The sequence below is a fragment of the Fringilla coelebs genome (assembly GCF_963513975.1).
Source record: "Fringilla coelebs genome assembly, chromosome: 5".
NCBI lineage: Eukaryota > Metazoa > Chordata > Aves > Passeriformes > Fringillidae > Fringilla > Fringilla coelebs.
In genome coordinates, this window is record NC_140033.1 from 42328706 (window position 1) to 42342667 (window position 13962).

The 13962-nt window shown below is 34.9% G+C and overlaps 1 protein-coding gene across 1 annotated transcript in view; it reads right to left on the reverse strand.

Annotated features, from left to right (window-relative positions):
- Positions 1–2443: 2443 nt before the first annotated feature.
- POC1B (POC1 centriolar protein B) overlaps positions 2444–13962 on the reverse strand; it is a 45400-nt gene continuing 33881 nt past the window's right edge. Inside the window, exons 11-12 of the mRNA XM_084205338.1 lie at positions 4562–4741; positions 2444–3372 (exon numbers count right to left, since the gene is read on the reverse strand). Coding sequence (XP_084061464.1) covers positions 3271–3372; positions 4562–4741 — 282 coding nt within the window. The 3' untranslated portion in view covers positions 2444–3270. The remainder of the gene's footprint in view (positions 3373–4561; positions 4742–13962) is intronic.

Sequence of the window (13962 nt, forward strand, 5' to 3'; positions counted from 1 at the left end):
ATCCTGGCCACTGTCGCTCAGTAGAAAGATCAAGAGTGATTTTGTGCTGTAATATGGCAATTAAAATAATTCAGCAACACTGTAAAAAAAACTTCTAGGAAGAAAAAAGAACATCGTTTACCCTAAAACTAATATTGCATATTTATTTATGTATTTAAAGAGACATAAATAAAAATGGTAAGTTGTATTTTTCAAATCCCTCATTCTTTATGGATCTGTTCAGGACATCCCAAAATGGCAATGAGAACCTATTCCACCAATATTTTTCCAGCTAAAAGATTATATGATCAAAATTTAAAACTACAGATTTAGATTCCTCACCATGAAGATGATAATGAAAAAATTAATTATTATCTTACGTGTGTAAAAGCAAGAAACAACAATCCCCCAAAGACAAGGGAATTGTTCAGATGCATTCACCTCCGGGAACTGATTTTCCAAAACCCTAAATTTATAAAAAATATATCAATATCAAAAAGTGAATGCTGAAGTAACAATTGGTAGCATTTCTTTCAATTAGGAAGAGCATTTTTAGTTTGAAATGTCTGCAATGAGCTGCTGAGCTGCTGCACAGCACTCTTGACACTTGAGGAATTTGAAGTTGGGTTTCTCCAGAGACAGTCTCCCAGCAACAACTACTGCTGCCACCACCTTCTCTCTCTCAAACCTTGGGGATTTACTACACGTCATTCTTTTTAATAAGTAATTGAGCCATTTTTGCAGTAGCAGGCTGAAAGCTGGAAGCAGTCTTGCTCCAGCAGGGGGGCCTATTTATATTTAGTATCACAGGGATAATTCAGCCTGAGGGAAACTGTACTGCATCAGGTACATTGTTCAGCTTGTTTAGAACAAGTTTGGTCTATCAGTACTTCAATGCAGTCTCCAATACTAATATAATTCTCATAAAGATCCATGCAATTATTTTTTTTTACATAGTGCAAAAGCACAACTAAGACTAAACAGCAGTCATTTTCCTCTACTTTTATAAATCAAATTACTCAAGTCACCAGTTACTTGACAGAGTACAAACCCTAGAGTAAATGCTCCTGAGAGTTTAACAGCCTTGGCAGGTGCTTTCAAAGGAAGTATTTATGTTCCAAAACTTTATTAGAAATTTTATGGATGAAGAGAATAAGATAACTAGCCCAAATGAATGCTTTTTGAAAAGAAACATCATAGATGGTTGTGGCTGTGTTTTAGGAAAGACATCACAGCTTGAGGAAAATACATCCATCCTCTTTTCAACCAGCCATGACCAGACATCCTCCCAAGTGTTATCATGTTGAGTTTCGGGATCAACAGACCACCTGACAGAATGACAAGAACATATCTTAATTTGGGAATGTTATGCTGGTTCACCAGATGCACAAACAATGGAGGAATAAACCGGATTAAGTTGTAAATGCTCCAGATATTAGGTACTGAAAAGGTAGAGGGATTCATGACAGGAGCTAAGGCAGAAGGGAAAATTTCAGCAGAGATTTTATTTAAAAATATGGAAGTAAAAGAAATATCCAAATCTTATTGATAAATAATCCTGAAAAAAAACTTAAAAGAAAAATCTGCAGATATAAGACATATATATATAGTCCACCAAGAAAACAAGAAATCAGCAAAAATTTTAATAGCTACATGGTTTTGTGTCTTCTAATGAAGACAAGAAAAGGCAAAAACCACAAGAGTATTTGCAAATTCATAAAGTGAAGTACATTTCATCCAAAAGACAGCATTTACATAACTTTGTTATATAGTAGTATAAACAATTGCATCATCAATTGTCTGGAATATATACGACCATTCTTTGACAAAAAAAATCTGCGGTTAGGATGCTGCCTAGAAACAGTTGCATCCAAAAATTTTTTAAGAGACTGCTTCTTAGCCATAACCCGTAGAGATGAAGACTGAGCTGCAAGTATGGAGTACCTGCTGGTAAAAATCAGAGTTAACAAAGGAAGTGAGGTGATGTTTGGCTATTTGAAGATGGTTGCTGAGAGAGCAAATAAGTTACACAAGAAAAATGGACAGGACATTTCTGTGGCCTGAGCTGCAGTCATATTTACACAGTGAGCTTGTCTACTAAAATTGAACTCTGCTGATGTTAATGAGGTTCAGCCTGGGAAATGGGCTTTATCTATATACAGTCAGTTGCAGAATTGGATTAAAGTGCTTCTCCATTTCAAGTGTCCTATTTTTCAGCATACATGTAAACTTACAGAAATGCATGATTACCTAGTTTTGACTGTGGATTTACAACAGGTGTTCTGCAATTGCCATTAAAAAAAAAAACAGACAAAGAAAATAAATATTTTCCATTAAAAAATAAGACCCAAAATCATTATCTAAGAATTGCATTTTTATTAAAAATAAAACCCAAATCATCATACACAGCAGAGTTTTTCCTGACTTATGTCTGCATTCACAATGCATTACTTGATTAGGTACATTCACAGCATGCAAAGCTTGAGCACACGTGGACATTCTTATGGGATAAGAATCTTTTGTATTTATGACCTAGATTTTGCATATTTTTCTGTTTGGTTCAAATATATTCTTCAGAAGTATAAAGCTGATTTTTGTTTTTGTAAATATGAAAAGTGAATTTTGATGAGGATACAATAAGCAGAAGTGTTCAAGTGCATCAAAACTCATGTTTTGCAGCTGGATTCACATAGATGCAATTATAGCTTGAAAGTTTAAATGACTTCATTTCTGCATTTGTAGCTAAAAGTTTTCACACTACATCTTCTTGCAATCATTACTAAAATGTTTATAAGATATAGAATAGCACACTACTTTTTGGTACAACACTTGAGAATATGTAAGGGACAAAGAACACCTCTGGCCTTTTTGTATTATGTCTTACTTAATTTAGGTGTTTAAGTAATGTTTTCTTAGCACAAAGAACATTGATTTCACAATCATTGACTGAGTTTAAAAATCTGCACAGTGGTAATCTGCACAATAACTGCTATCCATCTAAAAATACATAGTTAGTGGCTTAGTTATATTCAAAGTTCTTATTAGGTTGAAATAAGAGTTCTGGAATGGTCAATGGAAATTATTTAGAAAGTACTAGTTTTGATTGGGTTACACTTCATTGAATAGATAACCAGAATACCTGCTTGCTACCAATGTTTGATTGTTTTGTTTTAAATGTCTTCCATTTTTATTACTTTGATTTGATGTTTCCGCTTATAGCAAAATCCAGTGAAGAAACATTCCTTGTGATTTTACGAAACATACTCATCAACAGTTCATTTTTGTATTTTATTAGTTCCATTTTCCGTTAACTAACATTTTTTGCTGATCTTTTAGGCATTCTTTCAATTTATCTTCTGTACAAGTAAGACGTTCTTCCAGGATTGAAATGGTCTGCATGAAGAAGAGAATAATTTCAATTGGGTTTATATTATTCACACAGTATTGTAAAAGTGTGCAATATAAGAAAAGTAATTTTAACTCAACATGAAAAAATACTATAAGATGGCTTCTCCTTAGCTATTCCACTATTTACAACTGTATTTAAAAAATATGGCTTTGCCTCCATGGAGATTGTCTAAAGGCTTTTGTTCTCACAAAACATTTTCACTGAGAAAGAGAAATACATGTATAATGCAAAGTACTCTGAAATACTATGTGAAAGTTGCATCCATATTCCAATAGAAAAACAGCCATCACTGTGACCACAAATGGTATCTTTCAAAAAACTAAAAGAAACTTTTAAGGCATCCGCAAGAAAAGGAAGTGAGAAAAAATATACTATTAAAAGGCATTTATTCTCCATGATATTATCTTCAGCAGAAGAAGTAGGTTTTTGGATCCAGGCTGGCAGTTTCTTTTACAACTTACTACAAAAATAATTACCAACCCATGACTTGACTCCATACTTCCCAAAACCTGTTTCTTCCTACTTAACATATACATTGCAAAAGAACACAGAAAAAAAAACCCTTAACTGCTCCAATTTGAAGTGATTTAATGTCAATATATTACAGACTACAAAGAACTATCTGAAAACATAAGCTAAATCTGGATTAAAAAGATGTATTGAGCATTTGCAAACAAGTGACAGAGTCACTGACTGAGACCAAGTATTTGTGCAGTTTCATTGGCACAAGGACTTACTGCACTGATTCCTGCCTAAGCCAACACCTCACACCCTAAGCTGGGAACGGGATTTAATGGTACATTTCCAATTTACTTTGCTCATCCCCTGCTAGTGCATGATTGTTCCAGCTGGAATGTCTGCTAAAAAACTGGCTTCTGACAAAACTACCCTGATCTTACTACTGAAAAACAGCTAATCTCTTCAGCCAGAGTTAAAATACAGCAACAATCTTTATGATTATGTACAAGGAAGCTCTCACTTTGGCAAACACAATACATACAATCAATATTTTCTGAAAGGAAAACACCAAAACAGTCACCTGACTATACAGCTATTCAGAATAACCCCATAGTCTTTAATGTTCTGATTTATGAACATGACTCCAGGCTACTCTTGCCCTTTGATAGCACTGTCATTTTGCACTGCAAGTGTCACCTGTTATTGCATACTTACTAGAGTTAACATCTCCAGCTGCCCCACAATGTGGTCCAAAGCACAGTCCACGGAGGAGGAGACGCCTCTGTGCTGTCCCACACTAAGCGCAGCTGACCCACTCTCATTCTCTGCCTTCCTTTTGGAACTTATTGCGGAGGAAGCAGGGGGACTCGGCAGTTCTTCACTTTTGCCAACACCCTTGAATACAGAAACATCATTTGAAGATTAAGCTGCCTTTGTCTTCACTTAAGTGGAACCACGTCATAAGATAGACAGGACAGCCAAAAGTCAGGCTTTTAATTTAAAAAAAAACAAAAATCTACACACACATATATATGCATACACAAGAGGACCCTCAGATTTGCTTTTTGTACCAGGTCCAATTCATAACACTTCAATTTGTTCTGACCTAAGAGAGGATTTGAGCTGTGATAGATGAGGCAAAAAGGGAAATCTTAGCAGTCTTTAGGTACATATGATTGAAGATCTATGTGCTGTTCCACTAGGGCTTGAATTAAAACTTGAATAAATACAGTTAATGAGGGACACTTTCTTTAAAAAGATAGCTCTGGTTGACAAAGAAATTCACTCAGAGTAGCCATACAGATGAAAAATCCATACGTGACTAGACAACCACAAGCGCTTCTTTCAACTTCATGGTATGAAACCTTTGTTTAGTATGAACTAACCTCTTATTTCAGCTTTAAAAAAAAGTAGTTTTCAGTTGTTTGTTCAGTGATGGTACTTTTTGAAAAATTGATTCCTTCAGAAAATGAGAGAAGGAAACAACAGAGAAGATCCACACAATGCAACGTTGAGAGAAAAAACTTTGATGTGCAAACTTTGCTTCAGGCTTGGTGAGAGAGCATGATCTTCCCCAACAATTTGGTTTTGTCTGTGCCTTGAAGTTCTTAATGGTATTTTGAGTCAGGAAAAGTTAAATCATCACTAATTCATTAGAAAGTCCTTCACAACAACTTTACCTGAATAATTAATGATTATTGAGATTTCTCTGAAAACTTCTTATATCTTCAGACAACTTTAGTTTACTAATACACTAAAATAAGTTGTGGTAGCTAAGTTTTACTATTTCTAATTACATTTGATATATCTACATTTACAAAATAAACCTTCATAATTGTTCCAATAAACTATTTCTCTGGAATTTATTGACGGCCCTTGAAAATATCCATTAGCTATGCAAAGGGGAAATTTCAGTCTCACCTTATGTATTTAAAATACACAATATTTATAATGTGCCCAAAATATATTTATGTTGTAAGGCTGAACAGATTTTCAAAACAGAGGGTATTAAAATCATTATCAAACATTAAAAGAAACAAACTCCTAAGTCTCTAAAATACTCTAGTAGAATGTAAATTGCTAGGCAGAATTATTAGCAGATGTTTACAAGATCACCTAGGTATGCTGATGAGTTTCTGTGAAGAATGAATTACATGTTGTTGACCCTGCCTTTAAATCACATAGGATCAGAGACCAATGGATTAAATATTGCCATGATGACAATGTAACTATTTTAAATTTAAGTAATACTAAGTCCTATCAATATTATTGTGAACTTATACTGCTGCATTATCCACAATAACATTCCTGTTATTCAGTACCATCCTGCACAGGCCTGTGTGGTGGGAAACAGCTGAAAGCAGAGACTGTGGTGAGGTAAGAGAGCAAAAAAGGAAGTCTTACAAGCCTCTCTGTGTTAAAAGTTTCATTGTGCAGTTACATTCTGCAAGGACAGGTCTCAAGCCCCCCAGACAAGAACCCATGAAACCCATGAAGTGCAGAGCATGACGTTAGTAGAGACAGGAGCACATACCCAGGCACGCACTTCAGACCTTAACTGATAATGCTACGAAGCCAGAGGGAACCCTTCTCAAGGTTTGATAGTACCATGGTATTCACTGACATCACTTCCACTGATTTCTTTTATCATAGCATTGTCAGTTGAGGTCTGAAGTAAGAGAGATTATTTCAACCCAAGGAGGAAAGCTATCAATTCAGAAAAGAGAGCAAATGATATGCTACTAAAAATCTCACCCCTTTTTTCCTACAGCAAAATTGATCCAAACTTCAATATATCAGACAAATAGACCTGAAATAATGTTTTGTATCTCAGTAAATTGCCACCAGCATTGCAAGTCAGAGTAATGGAAAATATTATTTTATATTTTATAGTTTACTTATAATTTACTGGGTTAAGCAGCAAATTAAGATTTTTCTGTTACACATTCAAAGACTTAGAAGCACAGTACAACATAAAAGCATTTATAGAAAGAAGGCAAAGACCTTGATGTTTGTCAAAACTCAAACAAGATAAGCAAATAACTGAGCTTTCAAAATTTATAAGAAAACTTAAAAAATACCATTTCAAATTTTCAACTTATCTAACTTGCATCCAAAATGGTTATTTTTATTATATTCTGGAAATTTGTAGAGAGTTTTTTAAACACTGTCAGACATCAAGTATGTTGCTATAATTTTAAGGTTATCTGCTTTATATTTTTACCTTTCCTAATACCTAACTTTACAATCTCCTCCAGCTCAGCAAAGGGTCCAAAATGGCTTAAATCTAACACAACACTCAAATGCCAAAACCTTGCTGTAAAGGACTGATGCTAGTCTCAAAAGATTTCCTTTACTTTTGGGTATCAGTTAGTTCATGTCCAATACTTTAATTCAGCACAACATTTCACTTTATATAAAGTTCCTTTTAAAGAAAGTCTTTATACTCAAAGTCTATTTCAAATGAAGAGTTTCAAGAATTAAATGTTGTCTTTCTTTCAAATTAGCCCCCTTCTAAAGTACTTGAAATGCTACCAATTCTTAAACAACAATTCCACATGTCACCAGCAATGTAGTAAAAATGTCTCACACTAAAAAAAAAACCCCAAACTATTGTGAGACTCATCAGAGCTATAGCTTATTTTGAGAGAATAAATTTTAATACGGCAATCAATTTTAGATTGTTACTTCTGAGCAAAGCAAAGAAGAAAATTAAAATGTGTACAGTGTTTCCATTCACAGACCATTAGTAATAGCATAAACTCACATTTGGGCAACTTCATGCAAGTTACAAATAAGGAGGAGAAGGAACAGATTTAATTAATCAATAGGAAGTTATTACCATGACATTACCAGCGGATGTTCAGCATAAAATTAAATTTAGCTTATAAAATGATGTCACAAGCAGCAAACCATAATTGCTCATCTTTGTTTTCTGTCAAGCAAAATAGCCAAAACGCTGTGGGTGGTTACTTGATCAATTTGTGAAAAATCCTTACACATAACCTTATCACCTCTGCCTGTTCCCAAACGTTTTCCCATGAAACATTCACACAGCACAGAGACACAAACATTGCATCCCAGTCTCCCTTTGCTTCGTAATTGTTAAGAATAGAATCTGAGTAAAATGCACCCATATATAAGGATGCCTGAGCAGTTTTATTTATAGAAATAAAGTAAAAAAATCCCTCAAGGGAAATAAGAAAGAAAGAAAAAATACGAGTCTCTCTCACACAATTGCCTATCAACAGGCTTCCATCCTCTATGAGCTCCAAATTTGGAAACTACAGACCAGAATTTCTAAAAGCATATCTTAGAGATCTTCTAATTAAGATGGGCTTATAAAAAACTGACATTGGTAAGCTTCCTAATGAATCACAAAAATTGGCATGGTCTGCTTTTTAAAAATAAACCTTTAAATTTTGAACACATGGTACATTTGCCTACTAATAGTAAAATATTTCTGATACTGTGATTTAAACAACTACAAATAATTAGTCATTAGTAGGGCATTAAGCTCAAACAGATCAAAGAGCAAAGGCATAACAGAGTAGTGTCCCACCTTACCAGATGTTGAATTCCTGTCTTATTTGAAATCATGGGAAATTTTTGTGAGAAACAGTACTACCACTATCACTACTTTTTCCTCCTCTTGTGAAGCTGCCCTCATATAAAAACAGTTCACTGTGGAAAGGCTAAATTTAACCATTCAAGAGTTGGGGGGTTTTTGTTTGTTTTTTTGGTTTTTTTAAATGTTTTTTTTGTTGTTGTTGTTTGTTTGGTTTTTTTTTGTTTTGTTTTTTGGGGTTTTTTGTTCTTGTTGTTGTTTTTTGCAGGGGGATGGGTTTTGTGTAGGATATAATTACTCACAGATCGCTTCTACTGCTTTGAAATTATTTTTTTCAGTCAATGAGTGATCCACATAAAACAGCTCTCTGATCTATTAGTCGAACACTGAGTATGTTAAATCACAATCTGTTTTATCAGCTCCTGAAGAAAACTTTCCTGTAGTTTCAGCTGATGACAGCACTTTTCATTTCCTCTCCTCTTGCACGCACATGAATCAGCACAGGAACAACTTGCCATGTGCCAACTGTGGCTTGCTGTCCCATGTCATCTGATGAGGTACCTCTGGAATCATTTATTTGCAAATTTTAATTAAGTTTTGCATTCAAGCAGTAAAATACAGAAAAAGTATGTGGTGCATCCAGAGCAAAGTTCTACTAGCATTTCTAGCTTGAGCAGTCCACTTTCAGAACTTGTAACACAGGCTCACACTTCAAAGTCTTTTATGTCATCTTACACATAAGAGTGTTTTCCAGCTTTTAAAAAAATGCCCAAAAATTGGGCATTTAAAATTTAAAAAATTTAAAGTGCACTTAACAGAAGTGCATTACATCCAGTCTGACATGGAAACACCTTAAGGACCACTGAAGGTAGCACAACCTTCAGTTTAGAGCCTGATCATGAGCAGTGGCACAAACTCACAGCCAATAAAACAGGCCAAACTATCAGACTGTATTCTTTAGCAAAACAGGCACTTCCACCTTAGATGGATGAGCATAACACTTTAAGTCTTGAAAATAGCAAATTCAGCCTGAAGCCAACTGAGTTTAGAGGCCAGAAGGCCAATACAAAGCAATGAAAACTCGTAGCTTACTTTGGTGGAGTTTTTTATTTAATTATCTGTACAAAATTAACTGAAATCCTGATGCACTTACAGCTATGGTCAGATTAATCAGATTTTTTATTTCTATCAGTATGACAGCTATATTGAATTTAGTATTTAGCATGAAATAATAAACTCCCCTGTCCATAGGCACATCTCAAGATATCCTGAAAGTTCTAGGCAAAGAAATTACATCACAATTTACAAGCAACCTTTCACACACATAATGAGAAACTGACTACATAGTTTTCTTATGTCATCTTTTTCCCAGAGTGCTGCTTCTGGTTTGAGGAAACCCTGTAAAACAGTACATCCAATGCGCTCAAGTATTTTATGATTCTACATATACAGATTCTAGTAGAGAACAAAAATTTTTTCTCTGTATTCCATCCATTCAAGAAAGCACTGCAAATGAACATACAATAACCTTTGTTTTCTTAAAAAAAAAGTTAAAATTATTTCTATTTCCCTAATAAAAACCTCTTAGAAGTCCGCAAATACTTAGTGCATCCAGTTAGAAATAAATAATGTTCCTGAAATACTTCTTTCTAAACTGTCAGATCATCAGTAATAAACTTTACTTAAAACCAGGTGATTTTTTTTCTTTCGAATTTGCCCATTGATGCTGATTTCTAATATTAATAGTACCCTGCACAGCCTGTATCAGTTTAAACTTTTAGAAAAAGCTAAGGATTTTCCCCCCAAAACCAAGCAATACTGATGAAAAGTTAGGAATTGATAATTTAAAAAAACTGAACAAAAAAACCCACAAAACAACAAACAAACAAAAAAAGCCCCCAACAAAACAACCAAATAAAAAGCCCCAAAGCATATCAAAAACATGCAAAACAAACCAGGCAGAAATCATTGGAGGTTCAATTTCCAAAGGTGAGAATCCCCTGTCAGGAAATCAATTCTAATGTAACAGTTCAGGAAGACTATACTCAAACACTTTCATAAGCTATAAAAACACTTGCACCACAGGCACCAAAATATAAAAATTTACCTTGTAGAAGAAAGGCAAAGAAAGGTAATCAATTACCTCCAGCAAGAAGCTTTGAAAAACTAGGGAGAAATAACATGACACTATTTCCTACTATTTACAATTATGAAATAAAATAGCCAAGTTTAATTTAGGCAAATTACTTTGGACTGCTTGCGTGCATACCCAAAGGGACATCTTATGGCTGAAATTGAAAAAAGATTCCATGATGGTTTCTTTTTACCTGCATAGAGTCCTAATAAAAATTGTATTGCAGACTCTGCTTGAACTTCTTATCCATTCCAGGGCAGAAAAAAGCTAAAGGAGGGCAGGAGGAATACTTGCAACAGAAACTGAAAATATAATTACACGCTTGCTAGAAGGAAGTAACAATAGAAAATTAATTATTCTATGTGGACAAGGCCTCCTTTCTACCACTATAAATAGAACATTCTGCTGTTTTTGATATTACAAATGTTAATGAATAAAAACAAAGGTATAAAAACCCTGAGACTTTCCTAGCATGTGGGCAAACTCCCTGTACTTCAAATGGCAGATTGTGGGGGTTCACAGAGGGCATCAAGTACATGGGAGAAAGGAGGCAGGGTGTGAGTGAGAGTAGAGCATCCTCACCAGGAACATACCTAATCAGAGAAATTACAACCATTCTTCTGGCTTGCCTGCTCATGACTCCTTTCTATCCTCTTTCCCCTACCTAAAAAAACTGAATTAAAGCCTTTAGACCAATACCTAGCTAGAAAAGTCTAACTGAACTTTACAAAGAAACAATACCTGGTAGCAGTGACTTTGTTGTACAGTCTTAAATTATATATAAAGGACAGCACTTCCTCTATCTCATTCAAAGTCACCTAGTATATCCATATTCAACATGAATTTACAATGAAAAGAGGTTGATCAACAAACCCAGAGGAATTTCTTGTTCTTGAAGACATGCTTACTCCTGAGAAAAAAATAAAACAAAAGAAAACACTTTACAACATGCAATTGATTTCTCCTAGATAAGGCTTTCATACTTAACCTGCTGGGGCAAAACTAATCTTGAACAACTTACACTGTATGTAAATGAGAAGAACTAAAGGAACACAATTCTGTCTCAAACCCCACTTCTCAATAAGAATGAACAAAAAAATCACTGAATAGACAAAAAGTCCAGAATAGACAGGCTCTGCCAGAACAAGAACTGAATGCTGTGAAAAATGTTTTCCTCAGCCCTGCAGAAAGCTGAGAAGGGCTGCAGTTCCTGGGCTTCAGCCAGGGGTCTGGTGCTCCTCAAGAGCAGGAGGCTGGCACAGGGCAGAGCTGGGCTGCAGAGCCTCTCTCCATGCCCTGGCACTGTAGCAGGGCCCCCTGCTGCAGGAGCACATGGGGGCTGTTCGCCAGCCCCTACATAACTATGTACTTATATGCATATCTACACACAATTTACTTCCAAAAAGTTACATGCAAATCTAAAAGAAATTCCTTTCTGACAGCACAGCTGCATCTGTATCAATGGTTTTTGTCAGGGTAAGTGTCAGTGCTATGGTACAAATTTTCTTATTTTGCTACATGATATCAACATAACTTGTGTTGTAAAAAAACTTTGTTGCACAGACAAACCTAAATTGTCTCCTGTTAGGGGATGCTATGGGGGCAGGATGTCCACACAAAGATTTCACAGAGAAGTCTCTTCCTAGCTGAGATCTGGCAGCTCTGATTTCCTTTCAGGGCAACAGTAACCACAGGTGGCTATACCACTGGACCAGGTGGCTATTGACAATGCCACGGAGTTTGTTTACTCCATAGAAGCAAGTGTCAAATCTCCTCTAATACAAATTACTTACAGGAAAATATCAAAGAGTTAAAAGCATTTGAAAAAGTTAGCAATCCAGCATAGCAGAGTCCAAAGTTAAATCCAACAGGGCCAGCACAACTGCTTGAACACTTTGCCAAAGAGACAGATACTACTATCTGCAAAAGAAAAAAAGAAGTCCAATATTTCATAGCTTGGAACTGAAATCCTCTGACTATAGCCATGAAAAATATATTTTACTATACAATAGAAGAAATATGGTTCTTCAGCATTTTAGCAAGGTTTTTGTTAATGAAATGCTACACCTATAGTGGATGGTGAAGGTTTCAGAAGAACTTCAAACATTTTAACAATAGTGCCACAAAAATACTCCCAAAAGAATAAAATGAAGCTTCAAAATTTTGATTGAAAAGTTAAATTTATGTGCTTTTATTAGATTTCACAAAATACCTGGAGAAAGTAGCAAAAGTCCATCCCTAGCTATTTCAGTGTTCAGCATTAGTAAATATTCAGAAGGTTTGGATAAGCTGTCCCATTTGTCAAGGTAAAAGTAAGATTCAGCCCTGCTTTGTTCAGAGGTGGGATTGTAAAAAAATGCTTTGGTAGCATTTAAGTCAGTTGAGGTTTACAATTTACTGTGATAGAATCAAATTAGGGAACAACAGAAACTAAGAAATTTGAAAATTACATACAAATATCCAAGAAATGTTAACTTTGGAGTGGTCTGACAGGCCTGTTTCACTCTTGAAAAATAATTTCTGTAACACAAGGATTATTTGTACTTTAAAAGTATCAGAAACAAAAGAAGCCCCAACAACAGCCTATTTATTAGCTAGAGATGTTAAAGCATTATGCATATTTTTAGGTGTTTAATGGGGTATTTTTATCTTCTATTTCAGAAGATAATAAATATTGTAATTGTATTTCTGGCAAAATACTTTCTACTCCAACCACAGCAAAAAAGACTATTGGTTTGGGAATAACTTCACAAGTCAGATAATTATACTGATTTTTAATATATCCTGCAATAATGGAGAAAATAGCAGGAGTGTGGGGAAGCTGAAATCCCATCAGTAATCACAAAGGATAAACAGGAGAATTGCGTGGTCACAGGTCACAGTCAGTATGAGAACTGTGTCAGAAAAAAGCCAAAAAATCAACTAAAAAGTTGACCTAGGACATATAGAGCAAATATTTAAGGCTTAACATCAATACAGTTTGAGGGAAGAAGAGAAATAGTTTTTCAAACTGAAGACATCTCTAATGAATTTTTTAGTCAAACTGTTACTGATAATATCATCCTTTTTTTTAATATCCATAATATGCATACTACAATTTTACTGATGCATTTTAGGTTGCAATGCATCATGAACTCAATTATCTTGTTAGTGTTTCTTCAAAAACAGTTAAATCAGAAAGATACGGCAGAATTATACTGGTTTTAGTGACTCCATTGAAATCTGCTCTTGTTTTAGTCCCATAAAAAACATAACCAGCTATCTGGAAAATCAAGTTTACAGGTGACAAAAAAGGCATCCTGTAAACCACTAAAACAGGGTGACTTGGCATTCTGACTTCATTCAACTGTCAAAATGCAACTTTATGTACACATGCAAGGGATCAGAGAAGAATACACTACAGAATAATACTCT